Source organism: Melanotaenia boesemani, chromosome 23 (assembly GCF_017639745.1).
Source record: "Melanotaenia boesemani isolate fMelBoe1 chromosome 23, fMelBoe1.pri, whole genome shotgun sequence".
Classification (NCBI taxonomy): Eukaryota; Metazoa; Chordata; class Actinopteri; order Atheriniformes; family Melanotaeniidae; genus Melanotaenia; species Melanotaenia boesemani.
The window spans coordinates 25,776,668-25,791,329 of NC_055704.1; the positions used below are offsets into that span (position 1 = coordinate 25,776,668).

The 14,662-nt window shown below is 41.5% G+C and overlaps 2 protein-coding genes across 2 annotated transcripts in view; both read left to right on the plus strand.

Moving 5' to 3' along the window:
• Nucleotides 1-14,662, plus strand: part of chrm2a (cholinergic receptor, muscarinic 2a) — a 63,462-nt gene that overhangs the window by 19,359 nt on the left and 29,441 nt on the right. The window lies entirely within an intron of this gene.
• On the plus strand, nucleotides 8,085-9,212 carry LOC121634532 (piggyBac transposable element-derived protein 3-like). The gene has a single exon (XM_041977230.1). It carries the CDS (start codon nucleotides 8,085-8,087, stop codon nucleotides 9,210-9,212), a length of 1,128 nt encoding a protein of 375 aa, XP_041833164.1.

A 14,662-nucleotide genomic window follows, 5' to 3' on the forward strand; every position in this document is an offset into this window, starting at 1 on the left:
CAGAAACTGAAGCTAAAGGGGGACCCTGCACATTGCAGACTGATGCATGGGGCTCCTGACCAGCTGGCAGCAGGCAGGGAGTTGGGAATGGGACTGAAGCAATGTCAAACTGAATGCTGCATGAAGAGGTTGTGCATTTATATTTCACACCTCGGAAATATAAAACCTCCTCACAGGCTGTGTTTCATCACTATGAGCTCCCTGGGAAGAAGCTTCTCTCCTTGATTCTCAATAGTCACATTACGATGAAACATTTCTGATGTCCAAGGGGAAATGCTTTTCAGATCATGAGAGGATTTTATTTACAAGTGCACACTAGTTAGTGTAATGAAACAAGTGTTGCTACAAAAAGATTTGCTTGTTGCTTCTCCCCTGGGTAGGCTGGGTGGCTGTTCATCTCAAGCTCGGGTCCTCTACCAGAGTAGTGGGAGATTGAGGGTCCTACATAGTATCTTAGCTGTTCCTAGGACTGCACTCTTCTGGATATATATATATATATATATATATATACAGTGCTTGTATTTTTTTATTCCAGAATGTCTGGAGTCACAGGGAGACAAAGCTGTGTGGTTTTACTCATGTATTACATAAAGGACATTTCCAAACAGCAGCCTATAAAAGGCATTAACAGCCTTATCAGTCTGCACCGGATTCTGGTACTGTAATGACAAAAGGTATTTTGCTCTTACACTCCTGCCTTAAAGGGGGTTAATAGCTATCATAATGTGTTGACTGGTTTTCTGAGCATTACCAGTAGGAACACAATAAGTTGCTGCCTCAAATCATTACCATTCATTGTGGCTGTTATCATTCCTCATTATACTCCATATTACACAACCAAACAATCTTTTGTTGCAAACTATTTGACATTTTCTCCAAATTGGTGCTAAACTGATTCTAAAGTGACAGAATTTGTGCGGGTAATATGAAAAACAGTTTTCTGCATGAATTCCTTCTCGTCAACATTTCAGTTGTGTGAATGACACTGCAAATCTCATGATTTTACCTGCTGGGGCTAATGGTTTAAAGCTCCTTCTGACCAGGGTCAACACTCAGTGTAACATACTGACTCAAAGAGCCAGTTACAAAATACTGATATTTCTCTCTATATAAAAAAACCCATCAAATTCACTTTATGTGAAACATCATTATTGAAATGGAACGATGGTCAGTGGGCTAAAGGCACACTGTTAGCAGGCAAAAAAAAATATTCACCCCCTCACAGTTGTCATGAAGGTACACTTTTAATCCTAAAAAGGTTTTTTTGTACCAGGCTTTAAACATGTTTATTTCTGCTGTGAAGTTGTTTTTTTTTAACATGGGAGTCTATGGGGATCTGCTCTGTTTTAGAGTCATCCCCTAGTGGATGAGGGCGGAACTGCAATTTTTTGCACTTCTGCATTGGCTTCATATTTTACTGCCGGAGATTGCCGGTAAAATGGAATCATGATCTCGTAATTAAACAAAGGACTAGAGAGAGAGAGAGAGAGAGAGAACAAGAGAAAAGCATTACCTCTAGCTCTACAAGCACCTGGGTCCACCTGGACTCACAGTAGTCTGACTACTGCCTAATTATGACGTTCCCTCCTGTTTGAATTCTTGCTTGTGTTGTTCTTACTCTTAGATGTCAGTCACTTCGGAGAAAAGAGTCTGCTAAATGACTGTAGAATAGAACAGAATACTATCCAACCACTTGCTACATACCTGCATACCACACATGCCCGGTGGGGAATCTGCTGTTAAGTTTAGCAGTTCCAGTTTCAGATGTGCAGGGTTATCCAGATGATAATGTAAAAGTCACAAGGACACATCACAGGAAAATATAAAATGTTAGCAAAGCTTTCTGTATTAAAATGTGTATTATTGTATATTTTAAAACCTAACCTGGTACTAAGCATACCTAAAACAGTAGTGCAGTCTAAAATAAGAAGGAAGCATCGAACGGCTGTCTCAACACTGAATTCGAACCTCATTATACATATTGTGTTACCTGCTCTTGAAGCAGCATAGTTTTTTTTTTCCTGTTGGCATTAAAACAGCCTGTGTGTCACTTTCTGAGCCTGTAAAAAATCTGATGAAAATCTGATAGTTGTGAGTAATCAGATTATTTCAATAACTGGATTGGACCTGTTTACTTCCATTGCAGAAATGCAATAACTGAAAAAACAATGGTTTACATTTTTCAGTGTGTTATGGGACTTCCTTCAGACTCCGTACGTATGTAATAACATCCAGGTTCTGCTGTGCTAATGTAGAAGCTAAGATCTATAAAACAGGCAACAAGCTGCTGCTGCCCATCATTTATACTGACCTTGGTCTATGTATGAGAGAGCTTTCACCATTTTTCCAGTCTCTGGTCCTGTTTTCTTTTTTGTTTTGTTTTTTGTTTTTTGTTTCTTTACACGTGCAGATGTAAAAGAACAAAGATATAAGATTTACAGGCATTCATGAATGAAGACAGCGGAGTACTGAGGAGAAATCTAGGTGTGTAAATCTTTTTTTATTATTGAATAACTGCCATTTTCTGATCAAGCATTTAACATTATACCGTTTGCATGATCTGATAACTCCAGAAATGAGATGATGATCGGATTATTGGTGTGCATGTTAACAGGCTTACTGATGCAGAAGGATAACATGCATCTAAGCGAGACAGAAAAAGTTTGCAGTGTATTTAAAACAATATGAGGAGTTTTACTCCATGGGTGATGGGATACGATGAAAGCTTTTACTACGATGCTTATGTCCTAAGATAACACTGTTTGCAATCGTTTGCAATTTTATTTTGTGAAGAACTGTGATGGAAACGCTGCCAGTAATAATAGGAATTTAGTTCGACCAATACTGAATCAAGAGCGTCCCCTGACAGTAAAGGGGAAGTGAAGGGAATTGTTCCAGGCTCACATCTGGCTGCCTCTTCTTTTGTATCCAGATATTCATCCATCTGGAAAATTCAAGTCCTCCAAAGAGTTCATGATCATCCACATGAGTAGAAGTACTTTCTGTTGAAGAATAAAGCCTTTCACCAGTGACAGCCTTTTTGTCAGTTTATGCTGTACACAGACAAACCTTTGGCTGCTCACATTAGATCAGTGTTTTGACATGAATACAAGCCCATGGAGAGTTTCAGCCAGCCTCCAAGTGGCCGAGGTGTTAAATATGTGACAGCTTCTTCTCTCAAGAGGGTTTTAACTCAACACATCAATAGCAGTCAGTAATTTCTAAACAGAATGAATGAGTGGCCAGTGGGGAGTGACACTGGCCACTCAAGGGACGATGAAGTCAGACTGAAGAAACCTTTTATTTGTCCGTCTGTGTTTTCTGACAGGATTATTTTAGGCACAACCAGTGCAACATTCTCTCATTTTCTTTGCTCCCAGAGAGGGAAGCCTCTAAAAGCACTTCTGAAAGACATTTCTGAAAATAAAATTATAATGAAGCAGCTGAGTGCTTTTTGGATTTTTACTGCATAGTGTCTCCACTTTCAGCATGCTGCTCTTTTAATAAGACACCAACAGGCACAGGTATCAGTCTGCAGCCGGAGAGCTGCAGCTGGACGATGACCAGACGCAGGAAAAAAGGATGTATGTCTCAGTTCTCAATGTGAAGTGTCAGCATTTGATTAATGCCTGACATCATTGCACATTTCAACTTGAGCAGGCTGATAAACAGAAAAATTTCTGATGGATGGCCACCTTCTCCCAAGATAAGGCCCATTTCTCTCCTCGGCATGTCAGCAGTACAAAAACTAGAGAGCTCTCTTCTGACATTAAAGACCTTTTGTGGATCACATTGTGGATCTTACCCTTTGGTCCAATGCAGCAAGCTGGGCTCGACTTTGTAATGAAATTTCATGACCAGTGGTTGAGTGTCACAACAAAACACACAGAGCTTTTAGACTCGGGTGGCATTTATTGTAAATGAGCCCATTTTAAAGATGGAAAATAGTGAAACAACAAAGATGTTTGTAAATGAGTTCAGGGATGTCAAATAAAGTCTGAAGTAAAGCCTCAAAGATGACTGTAAACATTCATGAAACATTGAACTGTCAGATAAATGTTATTGTGGCATATTTAACAGAAGAAATTGGATTAGATTCATTAGTCATGAATCAGTTTCAGTATCTGTACGTTTTCTAACGTCCTTCATCCATTTTCTGTACCACTTAGTCTGGTTCAAGGTCACGAGGAAGCTGGAGCCTATGCCAGAAGTCCAATCAGCACTGTTTCCAACCAAAGTCTGCAGAACAGCATCTCTGAAAACACAACACGTCCAGCCTTGAAGCAGATGAACTACAGCAGCAGAAGACACACCGGGTGCCTCCTGCCAGCTAAGAACAGGAAACTGAGGCTACAATTCACACACACTCACCAACACTGGACAATAGAAGATGGAGAAACGTTGCTGGTCTGATGAGTCTCCATTTCAGCTCCATATTCAGATGCTCGGCTCAGAATCTGCTGGAAACATCATGAAAACATGGATCCATCCTGCCTTGGATCAACGCTTCAGGCTGCTGCTGGTGTAATGGTGGGGGGAGATTTTCTTGGCCCACTTTGGGCCCCTTAGTACCAACGTGGCCTGGTTTAACCAGCACAGCCTACCTGAGTATTGTTGCTGACCATGTCCATCCCTTTATGACCACAGTGGAGCATCTTCTGATGCTACTTCCAGCAGGATAATGCACCATGTCACAAAGCTCAGATCATCTCCACCTGCTTTCTAGAACATGACGATGAGTTCACTGGACTCCAACGGCCTCCACAGCCACCAGATCTCAGTCCAGTAGAGCAGCTTTGGGATGTGGTGGAACGGGAGATTCTCATCATGGATGCAACCAATGTGCATTTGTTTCAAAGAGCTCGAGAAACCAGAAATCTGATGCGTCCTAAATGACCTCTCACAGACTAGTTCCTAAACGTTCTGATCACTTGGTAAATTCTCATGTTTCATGAAAAGAATTCCCATTTTCAGTTATTAAAATAAACATTTAATATAATAATATAGATGCTGCAAGTTTTTTTTAATAGGATATAATGGCTACGGTTACATTATGTTTTTTTAAATTCAGAATTATTATTCAGAATTAGATCATTCAGAATTAAAGTAGTTTTCTTCACGCTTACATGGAAATATGAATTGAGAAATGAGGTTTACATGGAAAATATTTTTAATCACTTTTATTCAACTCTGCTTGATGCTTACATACAGTTTACATATTGGGCTAAGATTTCCTTAATAGTAAGTGTCTATACCAGGGGTCTGCAACCTTAATAATCCAAAAGATCACTGTGTGTCCTGGTCGTGGGACGTAGGATGGCTGCCTTCAAATTTTCATTTTGAATTAAAGGGGAATTAAAACTCTCATGTAAACATGGGCCACTGACACTTTCATTTTCCCTGGGGCATGTCCGTTAGAAAGATTTACTATCTACCAGGTGTTGCAATTGATTTAAAGTTATTTGGATTGGAGCAGAGCAAATGAAATGTCAACATCCACGTGACACAAGCAGGCAGGGAGGGGGTTAAAGTGGAGGCTAGCTGGCTGTCATGTTTGGTGAGAAAACAAGTTGGTCATCCAAGTAAAGTCTTGGTACTTAATGTAACTGACAAGTGACTAAACGTTACTGAAGTGACTAATTCACCCAGATCACAGATCAAATACCTCACAGAATATCATTAATATCATTTGGAAATCACAATTCTTCATCTTCTTTTTATTTCTTTAAATTCTACCTTCACATTACTGTCATTGTTAATCATTACAATCCCCATTTCTTTAGTTTTATGGCCCCAAATCTTTGGTTTTAGTTTAGTAGTCTAAGCGTAATTTCAGTTGCTGCACAACAACAGAGAAAAAGTTTTAACCCCCAGTGCCAAGTGTCAAAGTTAGCAAATGGCTCATGCACAAAGTGGAGCATTTAGCAGATAAAAACACAGCAATTTTCTCCAAAGCGAGGGTGAGTATTGGATATTTGTCAGGTAGAATAAGCAATAGCAAATCAAAGCGTATACAGAAAATTGTTTTCAGACAAATGGCTTTCAACAGCCTCCCGAAGAAAACAAAGTCGGTTGCTTTTTCTTATTCTCGAGAGTTTAAAGGTGAACTAATATTGGTAAATGGTCCCGTAAAAAAGAAAGGAAAGCTAATTGATGGTCAGACTTTCTGCTGTTTGGTTTTAACTGCTTTTTCAGTCATGTTGTGTTCCTAAAGGGGGGTGGGGGTGCGCTGTTTATAGCTCAGCTGAGTTCACCTTCTCCAATCTCTGTCATACACCTTTCTCATCTCCTCCCTGTAAATTACGAGCCACATTCACCGCCGATGATTCGGTGTTTCTGTTAATCGTATTAAGTAATCCCACTACTGCAACAGGACATTGTTCAGTAACTTTCCCAAAGTAGCTTAGACTGGCAACATGCCAGACATGACTCCAACCAAGCGTTTTAATATCCTCTTCTTCGTTTTTATCTGACTGTCAGTTCACCTTGATCTGGTCTGTGGGAGCTGTCAGCTTGAGTCATAGTTTGTAGATATTTTGAGTCCAGTACATGAGGCTATAGAAACAACCCTTGTGTTGGGATTTTTTCTTTTTTTTAGAGCGTACTGTTATTGTTGCTTCAGGACTGTGACCTTAACTATGAGTTGTAAATATTGTTGGCTACTTTTTTCTGTTAAATAATTAAAGATATACTCATATTTACATGTTTGCATTTTGAAGGCAACATTAATCAACCACACCCAGGGGCTGGTCCTCCTGGTCGTGGTGCAGGCCCTCGGGGCTGCCACTGGGCTCTTGGGGCCCTGGGCCCTTCACTCTAGTCCCCCTGGATGGCCGGTGCCTGGAGGGGCCGTGGCTGCCGGTCTTGGCCTGCCAGGGCCTGTGTCGGCTCTGGCTGGGGCTCTCCACTGCCACCCTCTGGGTGGTTCCGGGGTCGTCTTTAATGTGGGGAGGCTTGGGTTTGTGCTCCAGGATTGCTGCTGATGGCCCGGTCTCTGGGCCGCCCTAGTCTGCCTCCAGCCTCTCTTGAGGCACGATCACATTTGCAAAATCACAGTCGCCACTCCTCATCTCTGATCCCTCCTCATCCTCTGCATACTGACACAATCACTGAGGTGGCCAGTGGGTTTATAGACTAAGAGATCATTTTATTTTTTTTCTGTGAGTGTGTATCTGGTACTTCGGTTGTTGTTGTGATACATTTGTGGTATGTTTTTCGATTTGGTTATTATTTAGGGACTCTTGATTACTGTAAAAGCCGTAGGAGACAAGTGAAGCAGTTTGTTCTCTGGTGATAGTTTGGATTGAAGGGTCGTTGCTTCTGTCTGTTGTGTTTTTGTCTCACGTTTCTTCTTTCTTCTCTCCCTTTTGCTTCTTTTTGTCGCCCTCCTTCTTTTTTTGTCCCCTCTGGTCAGGTCCAGCAAGATTACATAGATTCCATGATACAAAGTAAGTAAATACAAAAAGAATCAGATTATCAAGAGGAGCCTTATACCCATAAACCTCCACTTGGCAAAGCAAATTTGTGTGGCACAACACAGCAACCAGACCATCATTCTGCTGCTATGATGCTGGACAGGACAGGTTAGAAAAAATGGCTACATTAATCAGTTTAACACTGGGAAACCTGGTGTTTTTCCGTACTAACTTGTTCTCCTGTTTGGTGTCGTGCCGATACCCTGTAGAACTGAATATTGTGGAATGAGGAAGTAATTTTAATCCCTATTGAGATTCAATGGCCAATTCAATGGCCAACCACGAACCTGCTGGAAAAACAATGCACATTCGTAAGCTAACACAGCTTGCTAGGGACTTGATTGCCGATCGTCAAGAGCAAATGCAAATGTGAAGACACAAAAGCCAACACCTGAAGCCAGAACAAGGATCACAACTCGCCTCCAAAGCTTCCTCTGCTTTCTTTCCCTCCAGATGCTTCGCACCATTCAAGCCTGCACAATTCAGCATGCAAGAGACACAGAGACTGTGGATTGGTTCATGGCTGTTCCAGAATTGATGGCATTCATAGCAATTATCATCTGGCGAGGGGTGAAGAAGGTTCCATCCTTGTCTGACAACTGGTCCAAGATGTATGGAAACAAAGAGATCATGGCAACAATGGCTAGAGACCGCTTCCAAAAAATCATGCAACACCTTCGCTTTGATTGCAAGGACACCCGGCATGAGCGAGTGCAGACAGACAGGTTTGCAGCAATTTCAGAACTATGGGAATCATTTCGGAAGAACTGTGTCAAATTCTACAGACCTGGTCGGCACATCACCATTGACGAACAGCTGTACCCATCAAAAACACGTTGCCCTTTTCTGCAGTACATTGCCACAAAACCAGATAAGTTTGGAATAAAATTTTGGGTGGCGTGCGACCTGAAATCCAAGTATATCTGCAATGTTTATCCCTATGTTGGCAAAGACCCCAGTCGTCCCAAAGAAGAGAGACTGTCTGAGAGTGTGGTTATGAAGTTGATTGAACCATTTCTGGATCAGGGCAGAACCGTCACAACGGACAATTTCTTCACGTCAATTTCACTTTCCAAAAAGTTGCTCAGCCGGAAAACCACCATCATTGGGACAGTCAATAAGATTCGCAGAGAAATTCCTCCTTCTGCGAAAGTGAAAAACTGCAGTGAGTTCAGCACTCAGGTGTTTACAACAACTAACGCCACATTGACTGTTTACGCAGCCAGCCGGAAGAAGACGGTCTATGTCATGAGCAGCATGCATGGGCTCATTCAGACTGAGGACACACACAAAAAAAAACCAACCACCATCACCCAGTACAACAAAACAAAATGTGGGGTGGATTCCATGGACCAGATGGTGCGGGAATACTCCGTACGAGCTGGAACAAGAAGATGGCCAGTGGCTGTGTTCTATAACATGGTGGACATGGCAGCCCTGAACGCCTATGTGCTTTATCAAGCCTGCACAGGAAGAAAGGAAAGGCGGCCAGATTTTTTGATGCAGCTTGCCAGTGAGTTGGCCGCGTCTCACGTGACAGCGAAGCAGATTGAAAGGGACAACGGTCTTCGCAAACAGGCTGCTGAACCAGAGGAACCTGCCAAAAGGAAAAAGTGCCAAGTCAGGAACCAGTGCAGAAAGAACCTTGCTGCAAAAAGATGTGTTGAATGTAGCAAGTTCACATGTGGAATGTGCAAAAAAGAAGAGCCATGGCGCTGCAAGGTCTGCGCAGACTAAGGACAGTTTATTGTGTTGTGTTGTGTGAATTTTTGGATTTTCTGTTTTGTTTAAACTTTTCAATAAACCATTTGAAATAAGCAGTTTCTAGTTTGTGTTTTCATTCTCTTACTAAATTGAACTTTTATGTAGTCCAATCTAAGCAATGCAAAATATTTACGAAAAAACCAGGAAGATTCAAGCTCTCAAGAGGAAGATTGGAGTCAGAAGCAATGAAGTTAGTTTGAGTTGCTATAAAAACTTGCTGCTTTTGTCTTCACATTTGCATTTGCTCTGACGATCGGCCATCAACGCCCAATAAAGCAGTGCAACATTGTTAGCATACTGGTTAGCATAATGGTCGGCACAGGTTCAAAACTGGTCCGACTGGTTCTGGAGAGGGGTATCAAAGTGATACCTCTTTAGTAGTTAGGGTTATAAGGTATCCAATTGTTACCTTTTAGGTTTTCCAGTGTTAAAAGAGTCTCACACTGTGTGTACGTTTACTGTACTAATGTTTTCATTGTTCTTATAACTAGTGGAAACAATTCCCTATTTTTGGGTCTGGACTGCAGAAACTGTTAACATTTAATATTAGAACTGCTTTTATATGGTCTTTTTAAAAATATTTTTAATGCAAAATTATAGTTATACATTTTTAATTGTAATATGCAACCCCAATTCCAAAGAAGTTGTGTTTTACTGTGTACAAGGCAGCCATCCGCAAATCTCATAAACCCATATTTTATTCCCACTAGAACATAAACAACACATCAGATGATAAAAGTTAGTTTCAGGGTGACGTTCGGCACGATGTAAAAAGTAGTTCCAGGGTGATGTTCAGCATGGTGTAAAAAGTAGTTCCAGGGTGACGTTCGGCACGATGTAAAAAGTAGTTCCAGGGTGATGTTCGGCATGGTGTAAAAAGTAGTTCCAGGGTGATGTTCGGCACGATGTAAAAAGTAGTTCCAGGGTGATGTTCAGCACGGTGTAAAAAGTAGTTCCAGGGTGATGTTCGGCATGGTGTAAAAAGTAGTTCCAGGGTGATGTTCGGCATGGTGTAAAAAGTAGTTCCAGGGTGATGTTCGGCACAATGTAAAAAGTAGTTCCAGGGTGATGTTCAGCAAGGTATAAAAAGAAGTTCCAGGGTGATGTTCAGCATGGTGTAAAAAGTAGTTCCAGGGTGATGTTTAGCACAATGTAAAAAGTAGTTCCAGGGTGATGTTCGGAGTGGTGTAAAAAGTAGTTCCAGGGTGATGTTCGGCACGATGTAAAAAGTAGTTCCAGGGTGATGTTCGGCATGGTGTAAAAAGTAGTTCCAGGGTGATGTTTAGCACAATGTAAAAAGTAGTTCCAGGGTGATGTTCAGCATGGTGTAAAAAGTAGTTCCAGGGTGATGTTTAGCACAATGTAAAAAGTAGTTCCAGGGTGATGTTCGGCACGATGTAAAAAGTAGTTCCAGGGTGATGTTCAGCATGGTATAAAAAGTAGTTCCAGGGTGATGTTCAGCACGGTGTAAAAAGTAGTTCCAGGGTGATGTTCGGCACGATGTAAAAAGTAGTTCCAGGGTGATGTTTAGCACAATGTAAAAAGTAGTTCCAGGGTGATGTTTGGCATGGTGTAAAAAGTAGTTCCAGGGTGATGTTCAGCACAATGTAAAAAGTAGTTCCAGGGTGATGTTCAGCATGGTGTAAAAAGTAGTTCCAGGGTGATGTTCAGCACGGTGTAAAAAGTAGTTCCAGGGTGATGTTCAGCACGGTGTAAAAAGTAGTTCCAGGGTGATGTTCGGCACGGTGTAAAAAGTAGTTCCAGGGTGATGTTCGGCATGGTGTAAAAAGTAGTTCCAGGGTGATGTTTAGCATGGTGTAAAAAGTAGTTCCAGGGTGATGTTTGGCATGGTGTAAAAAGTAGTTCCAGGGTGATGTTCAGCACAATGTAAAAAGTAGTTCCAGGGTGATGTTCAGCATGGTGTAAAAAGTAGTTCCAGGGTGATGTTCAGCACGGTGTAAAAAGTAGTTCCAGGGTGATGTTCAGCACGGTGTAAAAAGTAGTTCCAGGTTGACGTTCGGCACGGTGTAAAAAGTAGTTCCAGGGTGATGTTTAGCACAATGTAAAAAGTAGTTCCAGGGTGATGTTCGGCATGGTGTAAAAAGTAGTTCCAGGGTGATGTTTAGCACAATGTAAAAAGTAGTTCCAGGGTGATGTTCGGCACGATGTAAAAAGTAGTTCCAGGGTGATGTTCAGCATGGTATAAAAAGTAGTTCCAGGGTGATGTTCAGCACGGTGTAAAAAGTAGTTCCAGGGTGATGTTCGGCACGATGTAAAAAGTAGTTCCAGGGTGATGTTTAGCACAATGTAAAAAGTAGTTCCAGGGTGATGTTTGGCATGGTGTAAAAAGTAGTTCCAGGGTGATGTTCAGCACAATGTAAAAAGTAGTTCCAGGGTGATGTTCAGCATGGTGTAAAAAGTAGTTCCAGGGTGATGTTCAGCACGGTGTAAAAAGTAGTTCCAGGGTGATGTTCAGCACGGTGTAAAAAGTAGTTCCAGGTTGACGTTCGGCACGGTGTAAAAAATAGTTCCAGGGTGATGTTTAGCACAATGTAAAAAGTAGTTCCAGGGTGATGTTCAGCACAATGTGAAAAGTAGTTCCAGGGTGATGTTCAGCATGGTCTAAAAAGTAGTTCCAGGGTGATGTTCAGCACGGTGTAAAAAGTAGTTCCAGGGTGATGTTCAGCATGGTGTAAAAAGTAGTTCCAGGGTGGTGTTCGGCATGGTGTAAAAAGTAGTTCCAGGGTGATGTTCAGCACGGTGTAAAAAGTAGTTCCAGGGTGGTGTTCGGCATGGTGTAAAAAGTAGTTCCAGGGTGGTGTTCAGCATGGTGTTGCATCTCTTCTTCTAACATGTCTGGAAACCTCTGGGAAGTGAGGAGACCAGTTGCTGGAGTTTTAGGAGAGGAATGTTGTCCCATTCTGGTCTGATGCAGGATTCTAGCTGCTCTACAGTCCTGGACTTTGGTTGCTGGATTTCTGCTTCCATGATGCTCCAGATGTTGTGTACTGGTGAAAGGTCTGGACTGCAGGCAGGCCAGTTCAGCAGCCGGACTCTTCTCCTGTGAAGCCATGCTGCTGTGATGGATGCAGGATGTGGTTCAGCATTGTCTTGCTGAAATCTGCAAGGCCTTCCCTGAAAGAGACGTTGTCTGGATGGGAGCAGATGTTGCTCTAAAACCTCCATGTACTTTTCAGCATTGATGGAGCTTCACAGATGTGGAAGCTGCCCACGCCATAGGCACTAATGCAGCCCCATCCCATCAGAGATGCAGCTCTTCACCTGTCCACTGATAACAAGCTGGATGCTCCCTCTCCTCTTTAGTCTGCAGGACTAAAAAGAAAAGGTGACAGTGTTTCTGGATCCTGTACACATACAGCTTCTTCTTCGCATGATATGATATTTCTCCCTGAATCTTTTGTTGATATTATACACTGTAGATCAGGGCTGACCAAATCAAGATCTACTACCCTGCAACTTTTCGATGCAACCCTTCCTGCGTCTGCAGTGCTGAATGACATGTGGATGAGGGAATTGAGCCATTTGATTCAGGTGTATTGGATGCAGCCATATGTGCATGTACCCAGTGGAAAGGAGGGGTAACAAGTCAGACATTAATAACTTAACATAAAATTGCACACTGAACTGACTCTCAACCAAGACCAGCGGTTTAAACTGGCATTGCCCCAGAATAGTTCAGTCTAGCTCACACATTAAATCCAGTGTCCAACCTTTTGGCTGGTAGCGTAGGTAAATATCTTAATAAGAAGACTTTATTATACAATGTGCATCCTCACATTCTGTAGATACTTTAATCATTTTTCCATCATTTTTTAATCTTTGCAAAATTCTCTGCAGTCCAGTATCAGCATAAGGAAATGCAAAGGTTTCATCTTCGTAATTAAAGATTTTAAGTGTTTTTTTTTCTCTTTTTTATTTAATCCTTTTTATCATTTTATTTATTCAGCTCAGTACCAGTGACATCTAAATAGTAATCTTAACAGTGAATCACTGTAAAAACGTTACACGTCATTAGATCAAGGTTTTGTGTGTATGAATGTATGAACCATGATCCCTCTGCTGTTTGAATCACTTGGTGTCCACTTTGATTTCAACTTTGATGCTAAGAGAGGTTTTTATGGTTAATCTGATGCAGGACACGAGGACTCAGAGAGCACATACTGTAATAATTAGATGTGATCAACATTGTCTAGTTTGGTCATTTCTTACATGCCCTCTTCCCGTCTCTTCTCTCCAGCATAATAGAGAATTACTGTTTCCCTGGCCATTACCAGTTCCATTCATCTCAGCCAATTTGAGTCAGTAAGGAGGAAAATCTTCTATCCTGAGCAATATTCCAAGGACACAGAGTACTGTCAAATATAAACATTTCAGACAGGCATTAATGTAATTCTGCACGATTATGTGTCATATCCTAAAAAGAATTACACATGAGCGCCGCTCTTCCACCTTTAATTATTCGTTATAGAATTTTAATTCTTCGGGTTTTAAACATTTCTGACAACGTGATTCCTAAATGGAGGCCAAAAGCATTGCCTGATGCATTACTCCAACAACGTTTACGTCAGTTAAAACCGCAACAGCCACTGTGGACACTGATTACGCTCCAGTCAACAGAACGCGCTCACTTCCAGTCTGTGTCACCAGTAGCTCAGACAATGAGCCTCTCACTGCCAGCCGGCTGAGGTGCACAGCTCCAACTCTCCTTTTTCTACTTTCTTTGCAGACATACTTTAGCTGTCTGGAAGAAATTCAAATGACAAACTGATCAGTGACTTTAGTCATACTCCTGCTGTTAAATGAGCATCAAAGGCCTCAAAATAGTAACCTAGGTATAATTGCAAATTGTAGCCCTGAACTGGAGTGTGAAATTGCTTTCCTTCAGTAACAAAATTTTGCCAAAGGATGAAATGTCCTTTGTAATATGACATTTAAGTCGACTATTTTCTTTTTGTTCATAATAGCTCAGAATTTGACTGACTGTTCCTCTGTGAGCCTAAGTACTGAGATGTTTTAATGATATGCAAATATACTTTGACTAAAATCACCTGTAATACTGTCTTAGTGGGACTTGCAAACTCAGTATTACATTCTAATCTTTTACATTGGAAAGGATGCATGTGCATGCATCTAATGCTCATTTGTCAGACCATGAGGTGGCTTAATAAAACACTATGTTAATACATTTACAACTACATCTCAGCTGTATCTGGGTAGTAAAAGTCAAGGGGATGAGACAATAGGCCTGTAGGATGGAAAGGATCTTCAGGTGTGAAGGGACCCAGGATCAAGACTTGGAATAAGTGGACTTTTTGAAAACGTCAGCTCCTTGACCCCTGGTTTTAGGGAGGGTTTTGAGGAGCTCAAATGGGTTAGACATCTATGTAAGCAGGCCTTTAGTC